The 18,626-nt window shown below is 38.9% G+C and overlaps 1 protein-coding gene across 4 annotated transcripts in view; it reads right to left on the bottom strand.

Annotated features, from left to right (window-relative positions):
• Positions 1–18,626, bottom strand: part of SCFD2 (sec1 family domain containing 2) — a 207,670-nt gene that overhangs the window by 146,150 nt on the left and 42,894 nt on the right. For all 4 annotated transcript variants that reach the window (XM_075091468.1, XM_075091467.1, XM_075091470.1 and 1 more), the window contains exon 4: positions 4,577–4,752. In XM_075091468.1, the coding sequence (XP_074947569.1) occupies positions 4,577–4,752 (176 nt within the window). The remainder of the gene's footprint in view (positions 1–4,576; positions 4,753–18,626) is intronic.

The following is an 18,626-nucleotide window of genomic DNA, read 5'->3' as shown; positions in this document are numbered from 1 at the left end:
ATTTTTGGTTTGGGTTTGTTGGGTTTTTTTTTTTAGTAGGACCTTTAATTCCACATACTCTTAAGATTATGTGACATTAATCAGCATCACAAAACAAAACTTTGACAGTACTAAGATCCAACAGTTGCATCATGGCTTCTAGGTCAATGCTGAAGCTGTCCAATTTCACAGTAAACTGTGAAATGCTGGTCAGCAGTTGCAAAAACTTTGTGCCACAAAAAAGCCCCAAGAAGCAACAATCCCCTCCTCAACGCTATAATAACAATGAATTTAGTTATCTTTCAGATTTCCTTAATATGGGAAATGCAGTTATTTTAAGACAACAGTGCTGGTACATTTGCAATTTTAAAATGAAGTTTAGCCCAGACATCTCAAAAAGGAAGAGAATTTCCTCATCCTAAAGAGGAAACACACCCCTCCCCTTTTCGGGGGAGGTCAAAATAGCTGTTTGTTTTCAACAGTTCTGGTGCCAAAAACTGCCTGATAAAGTATGAGCTATTTTTAAAGAATAAAGCAAGAAATACTAATAATATTGTGGAATATATTTTTTCATTTAGTTTGGGTTATTACTAGTTATTTTATGTAACAGAAAGGCATCTACACTGGGAACTTTCTACCATGGGATCCAAACACAGTACACACAGGACCTGGCATTTTAAATCCACTCAGTTTAGCAGAAAGGTTTGCATTTAAAAATGTGAAGCAGACAATTAGCTGAGGAGAAAATGGAATGAACCTTTAGCTGCCGTGCAGTGCCAGCTTATACAACTGTTGCCAGAACTTGCTGCCACAAAGAAATGACAGTACTAAGGGTAGAATTTTTAACATGACAATGTCTTTGCTCATGGCAACCTGGAGAAACTTGGAATCAACTTAGATCCTCCCCCTCCTTTTCTGTCTCACTCCAAAGTACAGCATCAGAGTTTTAAACTGCTTGGAGAATGTCTGTTTGTTCCTTGCGGGGAAATGCATTTCAAGTACTCCATACGCTGTTATAAACTAGGTCTGATAAACTTGCTTGCACTGAATAAACCCCAATCTTGGGATTTAAATGGATGGGGCTATTCATAAAATATTCTACTACTCTGTATGAGAAGCACTTTACGCTTAAATCTTGAGAGCAAGATTATGCCATACGATGCAGCCAATTCTAAGAGGTAGCATCCAACCTGGGGAATTTCAGAGGGGTACACTTCACAGAGCAACTGCACTTTCCCTTGGGGAACATTATGCCCCCATTCACACTCTATACTGCTGCTGGGTATGTATAAACTGAATTTGGAGGCAGAAATCCTTGCTCAGAGAACGTATGAGTAGTATATGTTAAAAACAACAAAAATATTTTTTCTCTCACAGTGTCACATTTTGTTTAAACTCTGGAGAGAGCTCCTCTTCTTGTGCTTTTGTATTTCATGGGCCTCTGCTGCTTAATAAACCCCCATGAAAGTCATAAATTTGAGGAGAACAGGGGATATAGCTAAACAGAGCTGAAAAGCAGGGAGCGACAACACTCCTCCTTACTTTCTGTTACCTCCCTAAATTTCAAATCCTTGCTTGAAGGAAAACAAGGCGGTCACATGAGGAGTACTGGGGAGTTGCAGGCAGCGTGGTGCAGCATTTAGCATGTGCTCCTCTTCTCACCTATCAGTTTTATGGATGGCCAGAACTAGAAAAATAGAAAGAGGACCTCAAGAGAAGAAAAATGTGGTGGGGTGGGATATCTCCTTGGTAAATAGGATATACTTTTTCAATTCACAAAGCATTTAAAACTTCTGGGTAGTAAAAGCTCCATCGTGTGCAGAGGTAGGGCAGCAGAACACAGAGCAAACTTGTGATAGACAAGATTAATCATTCTGATGCATTACTCTTAACCCAGCACCCTCTTTCCTTTGAGGCCAAGGCCATGATCCCATCAAAATCCAATTTCACTCTCAGATCATTCATCCATCCAAGTTAAGGAGAAGACAACTCTGTAGCAAGTATGCAGCTGCACTGACTTTCAGCAGACTTCTAGTCAAAACCAAGCTTCCTTGCTGGAGATGCAAAAAACTTATTGAGACAACATAGGTCTGAAAAATGTAGTTACAGATATTTAATTATGACAAAATAGTGGAAGTGGGCTGCTTTCTACCTCTACCAGGCATTTTTAGAACTGAGTACCTGCAACATCAACTGAAGGGAGTAAAGCACGGAGTAAAGAGAAGAAGAAAAATGGAACAGATTATTCAACATAAGAGTTAGAGAAATGGTTTCTTGTCAACAATGTGGTTTTTCTGAAAAGCACGAAGTAGACTTAGCAGAGAATTATGAGACCCATCAGAGAGATCCAGCAATGAGAGCCATTCCAAAACTATGCAGATTTATTTCTCTGGGAAATCTGAGAATTCTAACACCAGCTGTTTATACTGGGTTATCTCCTTTGGCATCAGCTGGAGTCTGACATACATCCATCAGTAAAAAATTTAGAATTCCTACATTGTACAAGTCTAATAATATTACTCCCAGTAGATCTTTCACAGTTGTCTTCTATGTGGTTCCAATATAGGATAGTAACAATACTACTTTCATGTTGAAACAATTACTTTTTCTTAAGAATTTTTAAAGATTTATTACTTTTAAATATCTGAAACATAACAGTTATGCTGAAGAACTTCTCAGTAGTACTGCTGAAACAAACTAACATGGCATCAAATTTAGTGCAGAGCAATATGCACCAACCACTCACTATGCAATGTCTTAGTTGATTTTTTTAAAAAGAAAAATATCTCTGATGTCTTCTGGGTCTCTCAGTATTTTGCTCTTCCTGCAAACCACTGTCAACAGATCAGAGACAAGCCATGTGCTCAGAAGCAGATAATGCATGTCAGACTCTGTCTTCAAAATAGAGTCGGTAAAAGGATACATGCTGTACAGATTGTGTAATTCAAAATAACTGTTGTTTGAACTACTGAAAATGAGTATGTGCTTAACGAACAGTTACAAATGTTAGCCTATAAAGTTTGCTTTGGCTAACACATTTTACCTTAATATGGTGGGTGGAAGGCAGTGGGTATAATCTAAAGCCACCTACGATTATGAGAGTGCTTGTTATACATTTCTTTTTTTATGAAATATATAGTTTGGTTGTTTCTTACCACTGTTTTTCCACTCCCTGATGATTTACAGCACGGCTTTTATATAGGCAGTTGTCTGTTATGAAAACAATGCTGAGCTTGCAGCTTTATTTTGATTCTAAAGCTGAACTGGTTTTAAGATGGAACTTAGCCAGCTTCTAGAGTCACTGCAGAAGAAAGAAAGGAACTATGGATTGTCAGTCCCATGCTCTACAGTCCAGACAAACCAAAGAATGGCTGCAGTGAGTTCTTTTACCTGACCTGTTTGTTTCTTAACTACAGAAAGAATGCTGTCTGTGTTATTAAAAAAAATATTTCAGTCTTACCAGGAGATAATAGTTTTTAAAATTAATGCAGACAATAGTTTGCTACAATTTAAGTTTTGCATTTTTGCCCCCCAATGTCACAGAAATTCACTGACTTCAAAGCTATGAAGTATGGGCTGAGTCTTCTCAAAGGACCAGTGATTATATCGTGCTGCCAGAGATCATAGGGAGAGTCATGTTGTTGGTTTGTTTTCAACATCTAGACAAAGGCAGCTGATTTTTACAAAAGAAGTATCTGGTTTTAGTTGAGACCCACACTATACACTTCAGTCATTTAAGGCTGATTCTAACTTCATTAAAAGTAAGACTTGCCTCCTTGCTAGGATTTCAGAAGATGGTTCCTCTAAAAACAACACAGTGCCAGAAGAGACAGCATAGGGAGGAAAGTTTTGAGCTTTCCCTGAATTTCAGCAGAAATTAACTCTATTAGGTTCTTAGGAAAACTCCTCCTTTGCTTGGTAAATCTCCAAAGGTTAGTAGAATAAAGGTCAATATACCACTAACTCTTATTTCCTGAGGGAAATCCAAGTGTGATACAAAATGGTATGTAAATAATAGTGGTCACCAACAGGATGCTGTAAAAAACATGGTGGTGGGAAAAACTGAGGGTAGATGACAGCTGCGAGCAAGAGAAACCTCATTCTCTTGGTGCATGGAATTTCCTACTATGCTTTCATCTGCTCAGTAAATTACACAAGTTTTACACTTACACAGTAACAAAGTCTGTGCATTTGATTCAGCGTGTTACCTCAAGAAGCATCTTCAGACTGGTAGCGATGATGATGATGGTAATAATAATAATAATCATCATCATCATCATAATCCTATCCAATGCTAAAGGTTTTATCATCTTAAAATTTCATACAGATGTTAAACTGTCACCCAATCCAGATTATTTACATACTTCATCTTTAATGTCTATCCTTTTGTTTATAAAATTATTCTTAGACAAAACTATAAAAGATTAACTATGTAGGTTCCCATTACTTTTACCAGTTTGGCAACAAGGAACAGCTGTTTTAGCAAGACATCCAACACATTTCTTCATAAAAAATACAAGCTACAGAATTTAATGGCAATTCAAAAAATTAAATAAAACATTTTTACTTAGGTCAAATAAATTCACATAATATGTACCTGCAGAAGTAATCTCTCAAAGGCAAGGAAGTTGTCCCATTTGGAAGTCTGGGGGTGTTTCAAAGTCTGGACTGTGGCCAGCACAAGCTGTAGAAGACCACAATGGTTCTCCAAAGCTTTGAGATTATTTCTGAAAAGCTGAATGTATGAGCTGAGCTGTTCTGGGGTGACTCTGCCTGTGGAAAGGAAAACAGGGCACAGTGTTCAGTGGTGGCAAATACAAACACAGATTTTTTTAAATTTTAGTGAATGGGCTATACAGAACTCTGCGGACTCTCTCCACTATAGGCCTGATCCTAGCTTCACTGCAGTCACTGGGAGCTTCAAGCTGCAGCAACAGGTCAGGACAAAGACTTACCTTAAGCCACAATTCATGGATGAACTATGTGGTATGGCAGGTATACATAACAGATGCTGACATAAAAGGTAATACCATTTTTTGTTTTCAGACATAGAGGGACATTCGTTTAAGCTAGGGAAATAACATTTGATGACTACTTCCAAACATTGGTTGATCTTTCTATTTTTATCAGAAGTACAATGGGAATTTGTGAGCCTTTTACCCTACGCCAAACCCACACCCTCCAGCCACTGCCTGAGTATGCACCTTTGATCAGTGTGACTCAAAAAATAGAGATGTTAGTGATTCAAGGAACTGTTTTCTGGAGCTGTTCTTGGAAGGGACACTTCCAAGGCACGACTTCTTCAGTTTCTGAGATGCAGTAAGCATAGCATGATTTCAGCTGTTATTTGAAAATAAACACCCTGGTGCCAATAAATTAGCCTGTAGATTTCTCCTTAATAGAAGAGCATGAGGGGAGTAATTCAGGCTACACAAACACTACAGAATTAGCAGTTATTCCATCTAACATTAAGGTGCCAGCCAAACTGCCCAATCAATTTATAGTTTAGAATCAATTTGTTGCAGGGAGGAAGGTGCATGGTACTTCATCTGCCCCAAGAAAATCATCAGAGGCGATCACACATAGCATCAACACAGAAGGAAAAATGGTGTCAAAACACCATCCTAATTGCAAGTCTGGACTGAGATCCAGTCCAGGGCTGTTTTCTGGTTCCTGGCAGCCTCTGCCAGTAACAAGTCATCTTCCTCAAGCAAACTAGACCTAAAGAGCAGGGACATGTGAGATGGAGTGAGGAGGATCCTTTAACTTAAACAGGACAAGCTTTGGTGCCAGGAAGGCTGAGATGATGTTAGGCGGTTCATGGCTTACACCACTGATCAGTTTATTCAGAATTTTTCCATAAGGGAAAGATCTTGTAAGACTGCCACTGTGTTTCTTCTCTGTGTTTGGTCATATCACCAATTTACAAGGCTCCCCATCTGCCTCCATCCTTTCAGTATCATATAAATGGCAAGTAAATGACTCCAACAGTGAATAAATGTTGAAAGCGCTTTCTCTTAGTTTCAGTGATACCAAGGGTGGTCTTTGGAAGAACATTTAGGTTAGGGAAAGTTGCTAAATAAAGCAAAAACACACAGGCTCTTTATGCAAATTTTAACATAAAACATTGAACTGAAAAGTCAGCAAATTAACACACAAATCAAGCTGACACCACTCAGTAGGCCGGAAAGCTGACAAAAGGCTTCCACGGTTAGCCCACATAGGCTAAAACAGCAACCACAGCCATGTGTGTTTTTAGACTAAACACTGGAGCTTTCAGTCTTGTTTTATTTCTTTTAAAGGTATGTCAGGCAGATTTACACAGTGATTTGAAAATGTCAGTCCATGATGCCTTGCAGCATACCTTTGATAAAGACTGCATTATTACCCATAGCAGTCCTGATATACTGTAGCATATTTAAAATCTGATAACTTCCTTCAGCTGAGAAAGCATGAAGTTGCCAGCCCTTCTCTCGTATGGAACAGTAAAATGGGAGGGCTTTCAAGACTTCTGATTTCAATTTAAAAACAAATAATGTTTCAAGAGTTTTGTTCCATATTGTCCCTTGTGAAAATGAATCCAGACGCAGCACTGGATCAGTCTAATATCCATTCTGCACCATTTTAGATAAACAACCAAATTTTCTCCCACCCTCAGAGTACCACCAAAAGGAAGTCCAACACATATGTAAATGTAAGTGAAATCCTGATCTTAGCAAATCATTAATAAAACTTACATTGGCATTAGAGTCCAGCATCTCATCTGTGACGTTTACAATATCCATGGAACCACCTGGATCCAGGGTTCAAGAGTTCCAGCCAATTTCTACACAGAAATCTCCCTGGACAGTTGGCTGATAAATACAACTGTTACAGTAGATGAGGAATGGAATTTGGGAACGTGATTGGTGGTAACGAACAATTAAATGACTTCCTGAGGCCTAAATCCTCACCACCTTCCTTGCTGCATGCTCACAGAGGGAGATTTCAGCAGAGCAGACTAAATTTAATCTAATCCAATCCCAACCCTACCAGCCTTTTGGGTTTTTTTAAGTCCCTCTGCTGTTTCAAGTCCTCTTGTGTTGCGATGTGGCAGACAGGTCCTATGAAATCAAGAGGAGATAGATGCCAACATCATCATGTTTCAACTGTCATTTTGTTCTTTAAAGCAAATCCAGAGATTCACAGGCAGAAAATGGCAACTACTGGCAGAAAAGACTGTAGTGTAAGTGTCTTGTCCTGCTCTCTTCTCCTCTTCACAGTCATAATCTGCTCCAAACCGTACACCTATGCATAGCCAAATGGCTGTGCGGGCACCAAAGTCCGACCTGCAAGGACTACGTTATGCTGTGACAAAACACTTGATCATTTTTTAATTCCTGGATATGGGAAGAAGAAGTAAGACCTCAAACACCCTTAAGGGATTTAAAAGTACTGATAACCTTTCTTGCACAAACACCAGGAATCCCATATTGTCTGGGAAGTAACCTTCGCCATTAATAGTTATCAAGGGTAGCATGTGTGAAACAGGTACACTTATACCAAACTCTGTCAACTACATTAAACCACAATGCAGGACTTGATAAAAACAACATCTACTAAAAGCAATGTTAAGAAAAAAATTATGTTTCAAAGCTTCATACCTCTTCCCAAGTACAACAGAGAGGATAAAATGAGTAGATGGTGTCTGGGAAGTCTCACAGTAAAACTCAAAAGTTAGTAGGATACAGGAGGATGGGGAGCAGGGAGGGAAAACAGTAATGCTGATAGACTGATGATGCAGGTAGTGCAGAGACTATGAACGGTTAGCTAGGAACAATCAAAGTATTTATGCACTAATGCAAGAATTTTGGGCAACAGAACTAAAAATAGTATAGGGATTGAAACTGGATATTACAGAAATAAAAAACATAATGGACTAGGTACCAGTCTCACTACTGAAGAGCCATTTCTGTCCAGGAAACATTGAAACTCAGTGTGATGAAGCAGCTCTGTATTTTAGTAATCTGATAAACTGGGGATAAAAAAGAAGAGATAACAGGGACTAGGCTAGACTAGGAAAAAAGAAAACTACTGTTTATGTCTAAGAAATGGTGAAAATTAGCTGCCTTGATAGTCTGATGTCAGGAGTATGAAAAGCTTCAGGAAAAATGTCCAACAAAAAAATACCTTACTTCACAGAGAAAAGTGGGATAAAATGCAAAGTACATTTATCAAAGAATATAATGTCAACTGATATGTAACCAATTAATGAATTAATTATAATACACATGAATTTAGCATAGCATTAACTATGCCATAACCATATTTAAGGGGGAAAAGACTAGGATTAGAAGAATTTTAAGGTATCTAAGAAACTTCCAAAAGCAGATGTCAGGTAATATGCAATAAAGAAGTACTAGCATATAAAAGGAAAAGGTAAAATAAAAGTGTGCTTGTGTGCGCATGTACATATTTATAGTGCAAATTTTAGTACTAAACAGTCCCAAAACAGGCGCTGTCACAAAGTTGTGAAACATCATCAATATGGAGAAAGAGCAGAAGGCACAGCTGGCTTGCTTTGAGCATTAGACTAATGTAGGTGGGGTGAAATTTAACAGTATGAAGTGCAAAATGATGCATATTGAGGCAAGGATAAGATCATCTGCTGTAAATTGGGAGTTTAAACCTGGAAATGAGAGAAGACATAAATAATGTCTAGGCCTCCTCATTGTAAAAAAGCAGGTACAGTCTGTACCAGGTGATATAGTTACATTAAAACGTGGCCACAGAAATGCCTCAGGACAAAGTTTCTCCTCCTGGTCCACTCTGTGCAGCTCCAATCACCTCCATTCCTGGAAGTTTAACTCAGAATTGTGCTGCATGCTCAGAGAGGTTAGTGTAATGATTTGGGACACAGAGAACTTAAGTTAGGAAAGCAAACTAGAGCTGCCTGGCTCACATGGGCTCCTTGCCCCACTTGGAAAAAAAAGCAAGGTCTCTATAAATGCACAACAGATGTTTACATTAAGGGGCAACAGTGGTACTAAAATCAGTGGGCATAAATAAAGCATGAATGTATTTACACAACACATTAAGAAACATATCACTGTATCAATCAGTCTTCCAATAGTGGAGACAAGAGCAGAGGCAAACAAATTTAACTTGTTCTAAGGCAGGCTTTGATGAGTGTCTAATGAGCAGCTGCATAAATGGTCACAAGGCTTAATTCAATACAAATAGCCCCCTTCAATCCTTCCCTCTTACAATAATTGATTTGCAAACATATTGGGACATACAGATGTTGAATTCCACCTCCAACTTTCAAGAATTCAAGGCAGATCCCGAAAGAACTACAGATCACTTTTTCCAACTTTTAAATTACAGAAGCCATACCTTCCATTTTAAAAAAATATTAATTAAAATAAATTATTTTTTGTTCAATATGAAGATAGCTGGACTGTATACCAACATCTGCAACCCTATACCATATGAAAAGGCACAGTTAATACTACATGCACAAATAATGATGCACACAGTTAGACTGAAGGGAAGAAATAATTCTACTACTAGTAAAGCAGATCACTCAAGTTAGACATACTGGGGCAGAAATTACCAGCAACTGATATTAAAGGTCTGTCAAAAATCTGTTTTTGAGTAGAGAGAGTAGCCTGAGTGGAACAGAAAGACTTTCACCTCAAGAGTTAAACAAGAAGTTAACTAGACAAACCACATTTGTAGACATCAAGACATGATTCCACAGTATGACTTTTTTCCATTTTAAATTAATGCCGCAGTCTATGTAGTGTAATAAAGGCATTGCTTCAAGAAAATAATTATTTTTCAAGATAGATCAAGATAGGTAGAAGTAATTTTTTATAATTCAGAGTCCCAAAGTGCATTTTTTTTTACATGAAGATTTATGGATGAACGAGGTGTCTAAAGAGCAAAGGTCAGAATTATCAATGCACTGTTCCAAATATACAGTCCTTATTTTTTCATCTAACACTTAGTTAATGATCTCCATAGGGACAAGAAAACAAGTAAAGAGGAAAGTACATTTTGTGACCAGTTGAATAAATAAATTGACACTTTTCCAAGACTACGTGAACCGCCAAATACACATAGCTTTAAACTTAGTTCAATTTTATGCAAGAACACACTTTGAGCTTCACTGTTAGAGCACTTTTGCTGAGGTCCATTTTTCACTTGACAGAACCACAAATAAGAAATGACCTTGGCACACTTATGTTCACAGGCGAGATTTTTCAAGGCAGTAGAGGGCTGAAAAAAATCCAAATAAACTGTTTCCCTCATCCACAGTCTTAGGAATATAGAGCTATCTCACCCAGTAGCTTGCCTCTGACTATGTCCAGTGCCGGATACTTGCAAGGAATGTAGAAAGCTTTCATGCTCCACAAAGCCAATTGGGCAACAGTACTGCAAAGGGAGTCAGATATTTTGCAAACTGAGTGCGAGCAATTTAGTAGGATGGATGACGCCCCTTATGTCTCCTTGTTAGTGTAATTTCCAGATGTTATTAACTCAAAATGCTTTTTTACTTCTTAGGAAGTTTCAGTAACACTCTTTAACAGCAAGTGCCATAAAAATAAATTGATTTCAACTTTTGTTTAGTTCACTTCAAAAGTCACCCAGTCCTTAAATTGTTAATAAAGAAGAGAAGAATGCCAACTACTCCCTAGTTCTTTGGAGAGATGAAAAGTAGGCCAGTATGAGATGCTGTTTGGCTGGCTTCTCCAGAATAAGGCTCTGGACCTGAAGAGCACTAAACCTTACATCAGACTGAAAGCAGAGGTCACAGGCTTATTTCTAAGAGTATATGCTCATCTTCCACAAACAGAAAACCATCTGCTCTGGGGTTGATGGCCTCTTGGTAAGCCTCTCTCCCTTTTCTACTGCAGGAGCACTAGTATCCAGAGAATCCCATGGTCACAGGTATGAGCACAAATGGCAAGTCTCCACTACAATAATCCCAGGCTAAATCCGTCTTGGGGGTCTGAGCAGCCCCTGAAGTACACTCCAAACCACATGGCTGTGGCAGCCTGCTCCTGCTGCCTGCTCCTGCCACCTGCTCCCAGCAGCAGTGTGCCACCGAGGAAGGGCTGTGACCAGCCTTCCTTCCTCGCTGGCCCTTACTGACCCCATTCCTCCTGCCACCCTAGCAATAGCTGCAGGACACAGGCATTGGAGGTCAACCACTCTTCCCTGCCTGTCGTGGACTTTCCAGTGCAACTCAAGTCACTCCAGAGTGATGGGCCTTCAGGGAGGCAGAACTTCTCGCCTGTCACGTGTCTGACGGTGCGTATTGCAGGAGCTATTGACAATGGTGGCAACTAAACTGAGGTTTAGCAGATTCTGGAATAGAGGTATATACCCAGAATAAATAAAGCTGGATGCTATTTGCCACTCAACTACCACTTGCCATGGGAGCCTGAACACCTAACCTGACTCAGCTTCAGGCTCATCAGCTGGAGCACTGAGTTAGTTATCACAAAAACAGTTTATTATTCATCACTAGATGCATATTGTATAATTAAATCCTTGTTTGAACAGTGTTCTTTATAGATCATTTATATTCAACATCTTCATAAGTGATCTGACTAATGGGATCAAGTGTAGCCTGATGAAGTTTGCAGATGACACCAAATTGAATGGGGAAGTAGACAAAAAAATGTGGACAGGCTGGAAGGGGTCCAGAGAAGGGCCACCAAGATGATCAAAAGACTGGGAAGCCTGCCATATGAGGACAGGCTGGGAGAACTGGGTTTGTTCAGCCTTGAGAAAAGGATCTCATCACCATGTACCAGTACTTAAGGGGCAGCTTCAAAGAAGATGGAGACTCCCTTTTTACAAGGAGTCACATGGAGAGGACAAGGGGGAATGGACACAAGTTGCTCTTGGGGAGATTCCGACTGGACACGAGAGGGAAATTTTTCACAGTGAGGACAGTCAACCATTGGAATAATCTCCCCAGGGAAGTGGTTGACGCGGCCACATTGGCCACCTTCAAGATGCGGCTGGACAGGGTGCTGGGCCGTCTTGTCTAGACTGTGCTCTTCCCAGAAAGGTTGGACTAGATGATCCCTGAGGTCCCTTCCAAACTGGGATTCTGTGAAATCATAACTGGGGTCATATTTCAGCATCTGCATTTAGGTGCTTAGAAATGAAAATCTTGATGATTATATTAGAGTGCTTTAGTTACATTTGTCCCACCTAATTGATTAGGTTTTATTTGTTTTAAGGCACGTAAAAGAATTTTGAAAGAATAGTAACAGACCTAATATTTTAAGCATGGTTTCATTTTCTAATAAAAGACTGAGGCTAATTAGGAGAGAAGGCTAAAATAGCATATGACACTTCTGTTAATCACAGAATCCCAGGTTTTAAATGCACGGCCACTTCATCCCATTATTTCCTTTTTTTGTGCACTCTACCATTCAGTTCCCATTTTCACTCTTCAATCAGTATAAACAAAAAAGTAAACCATATCTAGCCAGCATCTACAGTATTGTCCGGTTGCCCTCCCAAATATTAAAGCAAATTTCAGAACTGTTTGAATTAATAGGTGAAATCTTATCTTCCAGAATTAAGCTTCCTAGGAGACACCATCTATATTAAACTTCCAGTTAAATACTGGTATACCAGAGTGTCTCAAACCCCCTTCTTAATCTCAGCTGAATATGTATCATGGTCATATTCTGTTACCTTATTTATTCCTCTCTTTGACCAGGTTAATAAATACTGAGCAGTAGGCCAAGTCCCAACCAGAGGGTCTCCAGCCCTAAAAAACAGTAGTCCTTGAAAACAGTAATTAACTGTGACTGTAAAGGGATTTGAAACCTGCAAATTGGGTTGAATCATCTCCTGAATGCTTTAAGCTTCTCATAGAAATGAATCAACTTGTTTGTCTTAAAATATCATGCCCAAAGGATTTCAGGTGGCTTGTGCATGTCCTCATTTAGCACTAAGACATATGTTTTCAGACACTGAGTACTTCATCGTGTTCTTGGCACGCTGTCTCAGAGAGAGGGAGGTCGCTTTTGTTCTTTGGTACATTATTCACAGGACTGATTATTTCTCTGATGATTTCTGGAAGACTTCTGCAGCTGAGAATACCCTAACAATCATTTTGGGTGGTAAGCAAATGAATAGGGATGGAAAACATGATGATGTATGAGTATGTACATATGTAATTTACCATGTCTCTTGTGTAACGAGTCATCCTTTGCAAGACTGAATGATGAGGCTTACACAATTATGCTTGGAAAAAAAATACTGGGCAAGCCACCCAGTTTTACTGTATTGCCATGTTCCACCTCAAGTCTTAAACTTAGAGACTTTGCAAGCACACCAGCACGTACTCTCTTTGGTTTAAATCCTTCAGCACGGGCTGTTCTCAGTGACACTTCACTCCTGTACTTCTACATCGCTCTCAGCTACTTTCTTCAAGTTTACTCCCCCCTTTTTTTCACTAGATGGCTCCTTTCTTAATGTAAAGAAATTCTGAAGCCCCTTCTGTCACCTCCTAAGACACACAAAGCATGGGACTTAGTGCTGATACCCACAACTGCCCCAGTGTTCCAGCAAAGAGCAGGTGCCATGTGTTTCTGCTGCGTGCCAAGCATACACCAGAACTGGCATCTCCCAACCCATATTCGTGAAGTCTCATGCTGATGTAAAACACGGTCATCATGGCTGATGCACCCTATGAAATGGAGGTATCACAGCACACAGGTACAGCAAGTTGTATTTTATTTCCAGTCAGTCTGCCTCCCCACAGATATAAATAACAGCAATTGCAGTGAATTTCCTTTTCTTCAACTTAAAGACTAAGCGTTTTATTTTTCACCCAAGTTCAAAGAAACTTAAGGGACCTGCTCCTGTGTTTTTAACCATATCTTGATCATCACAAATGGACAGCCTACAAGTACAGTGGCTTTTTAAAAAACACAAACAAAACTTCAAAATATTTCTTTTCAAGACCAAAAAGACATAATAGAACTCAACATCAGCAAACACTAAAGTAAGCTCAGTGAATAAAAGAAATCTCCGGTGTTTACCTGAAAAACACCAAATAAATTTTAGCAGGGAACAGAAAATGGCAATACAATTTTCTTTGCAGGAAGTTGCATCAGCATTCAGTAACTAACAAATACCATCTTTAATACCTTACTTTTATATATAGACACTTTATATATATATAAAGTGTGTGTGTGTGTATATATATATATATAAAATAAGCTTATTTCTATAAAGCAGGATTAGAGATTCCAGCCAATGAAGTAGTACTGTGACTTATGACATCTCTCAAAACAATATTATTTACCACTATATATGCAAGTAATTGCTATTTAAATTTCTAAGCTTTTAACCCACGGTCATTTCCTCTTAAAGATATACAGTATATAAAATTAATAACAATGTACATTTACGTTAAACCTTTGTTTCAAAGCTTCACAAATGTTTATCTGTACATTAATGTTTATGCCCAACTATTGTGAATATCATGTAAATTGTCTAAAGACCACATTAATATAGGCTTTTCACAATACTTTTATTAAGAAAAAAAGACTTCATACTGAAGTTAATATAAGCTTTGCAGTTTTACATTAGCGAAGAATATAAATAATGAAATTATTTGCAGAACTCCTGCAAGAGCAAGACACTTCTGTTTTCTTTTAAATTTTTAAGAATTATCTTCAACCCTAATCACAACCAGACATGGAAGGACACCTGGCCAGAAGTTCACATTTAAGTGTTTGGGTTTACTGTCTAGAAAAAAGTTTGAAATTGAAAAAAAAAAAAACCAAAACAACCAAAAACTTTTATCCACAAAGTCCAGACACATAGAAAGACCATTGTCACCCCACTCCCTTCTTAAAAGTAACAGTAAGGTTAGCCAAATAGTCCTGCATCCATGTGCCAACTACAATTTAATCAAAGATAACATACTACCAGCATATTTCTCTGTTTCATGTCACTGAACAGGGTTCTGTGTTTCACTTCCACCTGCTAACTGTTTTATAGCAGTGAAGTACAAAGTAAATGAGGTATGAGACACAAGTATGACATGCTTTACAATTTTATTAGGGATTGAAGCATTACCCATCTTACACCATAAGAGACTATTTAGCATGCAGTAGGCTATTCACTAAACAAGAGACAGTTGAGACAAAAATACTTTTACTGAAGCTTTGTAAACTAACTTAACCTAGGAAATATTATTTCTGCAAGAATATTAAGTTACAGAATTTTAAAAAAACTAAAAAATTCAACAAAAGCGTAGGGTAAAACATGTTACTTGATACTTCAGAACCAGCTTGAAGTCTTTCTTTAAACTTAAATTAAGTGTGAGTAGTCCCAATATTAAACTTTTTAAAAAATGTAAATTCACATAATACAGTAGTCATTAAACAAAGAAACAAACAAAAACCATAAGCCCAAACCAGCCCACAACACTCAGAACAAATCTGAACAACACTTGATTTCCTAAACAAGAACAGCAAAAAGCCATTTATGGTCACCTGCACGGAATACCTTCCTAAAATACTGAGTGAGAAATTTTGCCTCCGAATAAACTTCTTGCAACAGAGGCAGTACAGGATGCTCTACAGAACTACTACTTTTTTTTAATATATATACTATTCTGAGTAATTTCAGTTTTGTATTAAAACATCTCTGCTAACCTGCTCTGGTTAAAATTTATTTCATTTTGTTTTGAGCGCACTTCACATTATCTATCCCAGTCTCCCTTCTCTTAATTAAGCATGTTTCCCTTAAGCAGAGGGCAAGACTTATCTTCCAGGCCCAGTTCCAAACCCACTCCCAGAAGCTGTAGCTGTTGTTGCAGTAGGAGAATCCAGTGGGGTTGCAAGTCCACACCATTCTTTTCATCTCTACAATTAAGATGAAGACTTGGTATTTCAAGGTAGGCTGTGTAAATGGCATGGATGCTCTATCATTATTTTTTCCTCTCTTCTCTCTTCAGTCAGGTGGATTTTAGTGTGTACATTTCCCAGAAAAAAACTGCACTTTAAGGGTCAAATTGATACTCTGCCATTGAAGATATACAAGCCAGTGCACAAATAACAGTAGATGCAGAGTAGTTTTTTCCCCAAGTCATAAAGGAATATAACCCACTGAAACACTATTTAAGGGAGGGGAGAAAGCAAAGGTAAGAGACGAAGGAAAGAAACTGGTAAGTTGTTTAAATTAAAAAAAAAAAAAAAAAAAGACTCAATCAGATGAGCAGCTACAAGATCAACAGAGCTGCATAATAACAAGCTACCTACAGCTGCCTTTATCGCTTTAGACTTTTCTTCTTCCTTGTGAAATATACTGCACTGCTCCACCAGTTAAGAGTTCCTTCACTTTTAAACTACTTGGTATTAAAGACTCACAGTCTGTGTCTGGATGTGGCACAGTACATCTTTTTTGGTCCTCAAGCTCTTGCCCAAATAAAACAAATGCTGTCAACAACAGTAAGCTTAAGTAACCATGCATAACAATTCCTCTCATTTTTATATATTTCCAGTGTTTGAGCAAAAGGCCAGCAAGGAGGATTAAAAACTATTATTTGCTAGCACAATATTTCAACATTTGGGACACAGCCATTCCAGTTCTCTTTTCAACTGGAGAAACAATAGCACTCACTAAGAACACATTTCATGGATGCCTGCAGACACTAGCAAGCCTTTTGCCACATTCAACAAGCCGTTTTGCAGCAAAGTCCTTTTTTTTCCAGCCTTCACTTCCAATTTTCCTGTATTCCTTTCATTTGCAATAGTCTAATAGTGGATCTGTGATCTAAATCCCTCTAAAGTTCAGGATTAGATGTGTCTGTCAAGTTGAACATGAATCAGCCATACGCCCTTGCAGCAATGGAAGTGAACCACGTACTAGGTGGCATCAGCACAAATGTAGCCAGCAGGCAGAAGGAAGTGGTTATAAACTTCTGTTTAATACTTGTGAGACAGCATCTGGAGTGATGTTTTGGGCTCCACAGTATGAGAGACACAACAGTGGGTCCAGAGAAGGGTCACTAAGTGGTTCAAGGGGCTAGAGAAAATGATGCACAAGTAATGGCTGAAGGAGATGGGTTTGTTTAGTCTCAAGAAATGAAAGTAGGGAGGGGAGCTACTCACTGTCTTCAAGGACGTAACAAGTGATTACAGAGAAGACTGAATCAGACTTCTTGGAGGTGCACAGTGAGAGGACAAGAAGCAATAGTCACACACTGCAGCAAGTGAAAAATAAAAGTCTACATAAAGAAAATTTTCTCCACGAGAGCCATTAAGACTGGTGCAGGGTACAAGACAGGCTACGGAACTGCCCTCCTTGGACATATTAAAAATTCAGCTAAACAATCCAACATATCTACTCTAACACTTAAGCTGTCCTTGGTTTGAGCAGAGGGTTGGCTAGATGACCTCCAGAGATCCCTTCCAACCCAAAATTATTTTACAATTCATCAATATTTGTTGATACCACTCATTCTGTGGTAAGCTGCAGGCAGCCATCAAAAAGGGCAAATTTCCTGCCAAACCTTTTCAGTCAGCTGCATATTACAGCATTCCTTCTCTAGGATGCACTTGATAAGGAAGGATGAACATCTATGCTCTCTAAATGAGCCTTCTGCCACCACCTTATCCTCTGCTTTACCACCAAGCTTCTGCTACGCTGTTGCCTCCACACTAACAGCCATTTCCAAGCCCAGTAAGCACTCCATTCACTGTTCAGCCTGCACAGCATTCACACCAAGAGCACAAGTACTTGCTGCTCATAAATTACATGTTTCTTTCAACTATAGGAACCTGTATGTGCTACACTGAAAAAGAAGGGATAGAGGATAAATTGCAAAATACACACATGGATATCACACCTCACATATTTCCAGTTATTCTAAGGTATGTTTGTTTTATCTTTTGAGCAATTGTTTTGTGCTCTCAAGGATGCTACTCTGTGTATCGGCAGGTGAGACTGAAGAAATGAACTGGCACACCACTTTCCTGAATTCAGCATCTAACTTGAAAGAAGCGTAATGATTAGTGCAAAGATGGCTCCTCAGACGGTGATGCTTCTAAGCAATGCTACACACAAATGCAATGTCACCTACTGATGAGAAACAAACTGTTCTGCTCCTGAACATCTCTCGATCTCGACTATTTTGTCACATCTGAAAAACAGAGAACTTTGTTGGCAGGAATATCAGTATCCTTCATCTTTTCTGTTGTAGGTAATGAGTTACAGAGATGACTTAAAAAGTTTAATTGCTTAAGAAAAACAGCAGAAGGCTACATACTTCTTGCATATCTGGAGCTTGAAGCAACATCTCTGTCCTAGACTGGCAAAACCATGTGACTGTCAGAAGATGGGATCTATTTAGTTTGGTGAACACTATGACCATACTCAACAGGGCTGAAAGCCTGAACTTCATCCTGGTTGTGATGGTTTTGGCTAGGACAAAATTAATTTTCTTCACAGTAGCCAGTATGGGGCCGTGTTTTGGATTTGTGCTGGAAACAGTGCTGATTACACAGGGATGGTTTGTTACTGCTGAGAAGGGCTTACACAGAGTCAGGGCCTTTTCTGCTCCTCACACCACCCCACCAGCATCATGCTCAGTATATAGAGCTGGGGGAAGAAGG

This window comes from Phalacrocorax aristotelis, chromosome 4 (assembly GCF_949628215.1).
Source record: "Phalacrocorax aristotelis chromosome 4, bGulAri2.1, whole genome shotgun sequence".
NCBI classification, from domain to species: Eukaryota; Metazoa; Chordata; class Aves; order Suliformes; family Phalacrocoracidae; genus Phalacrocorax; species Phalacrocorax aristotelis.
The sequence above is the reverse complement of the archived record's forward strand: the minus strand, read 5'-3'. Positions and strand labels throughout refer to the sequence as shown.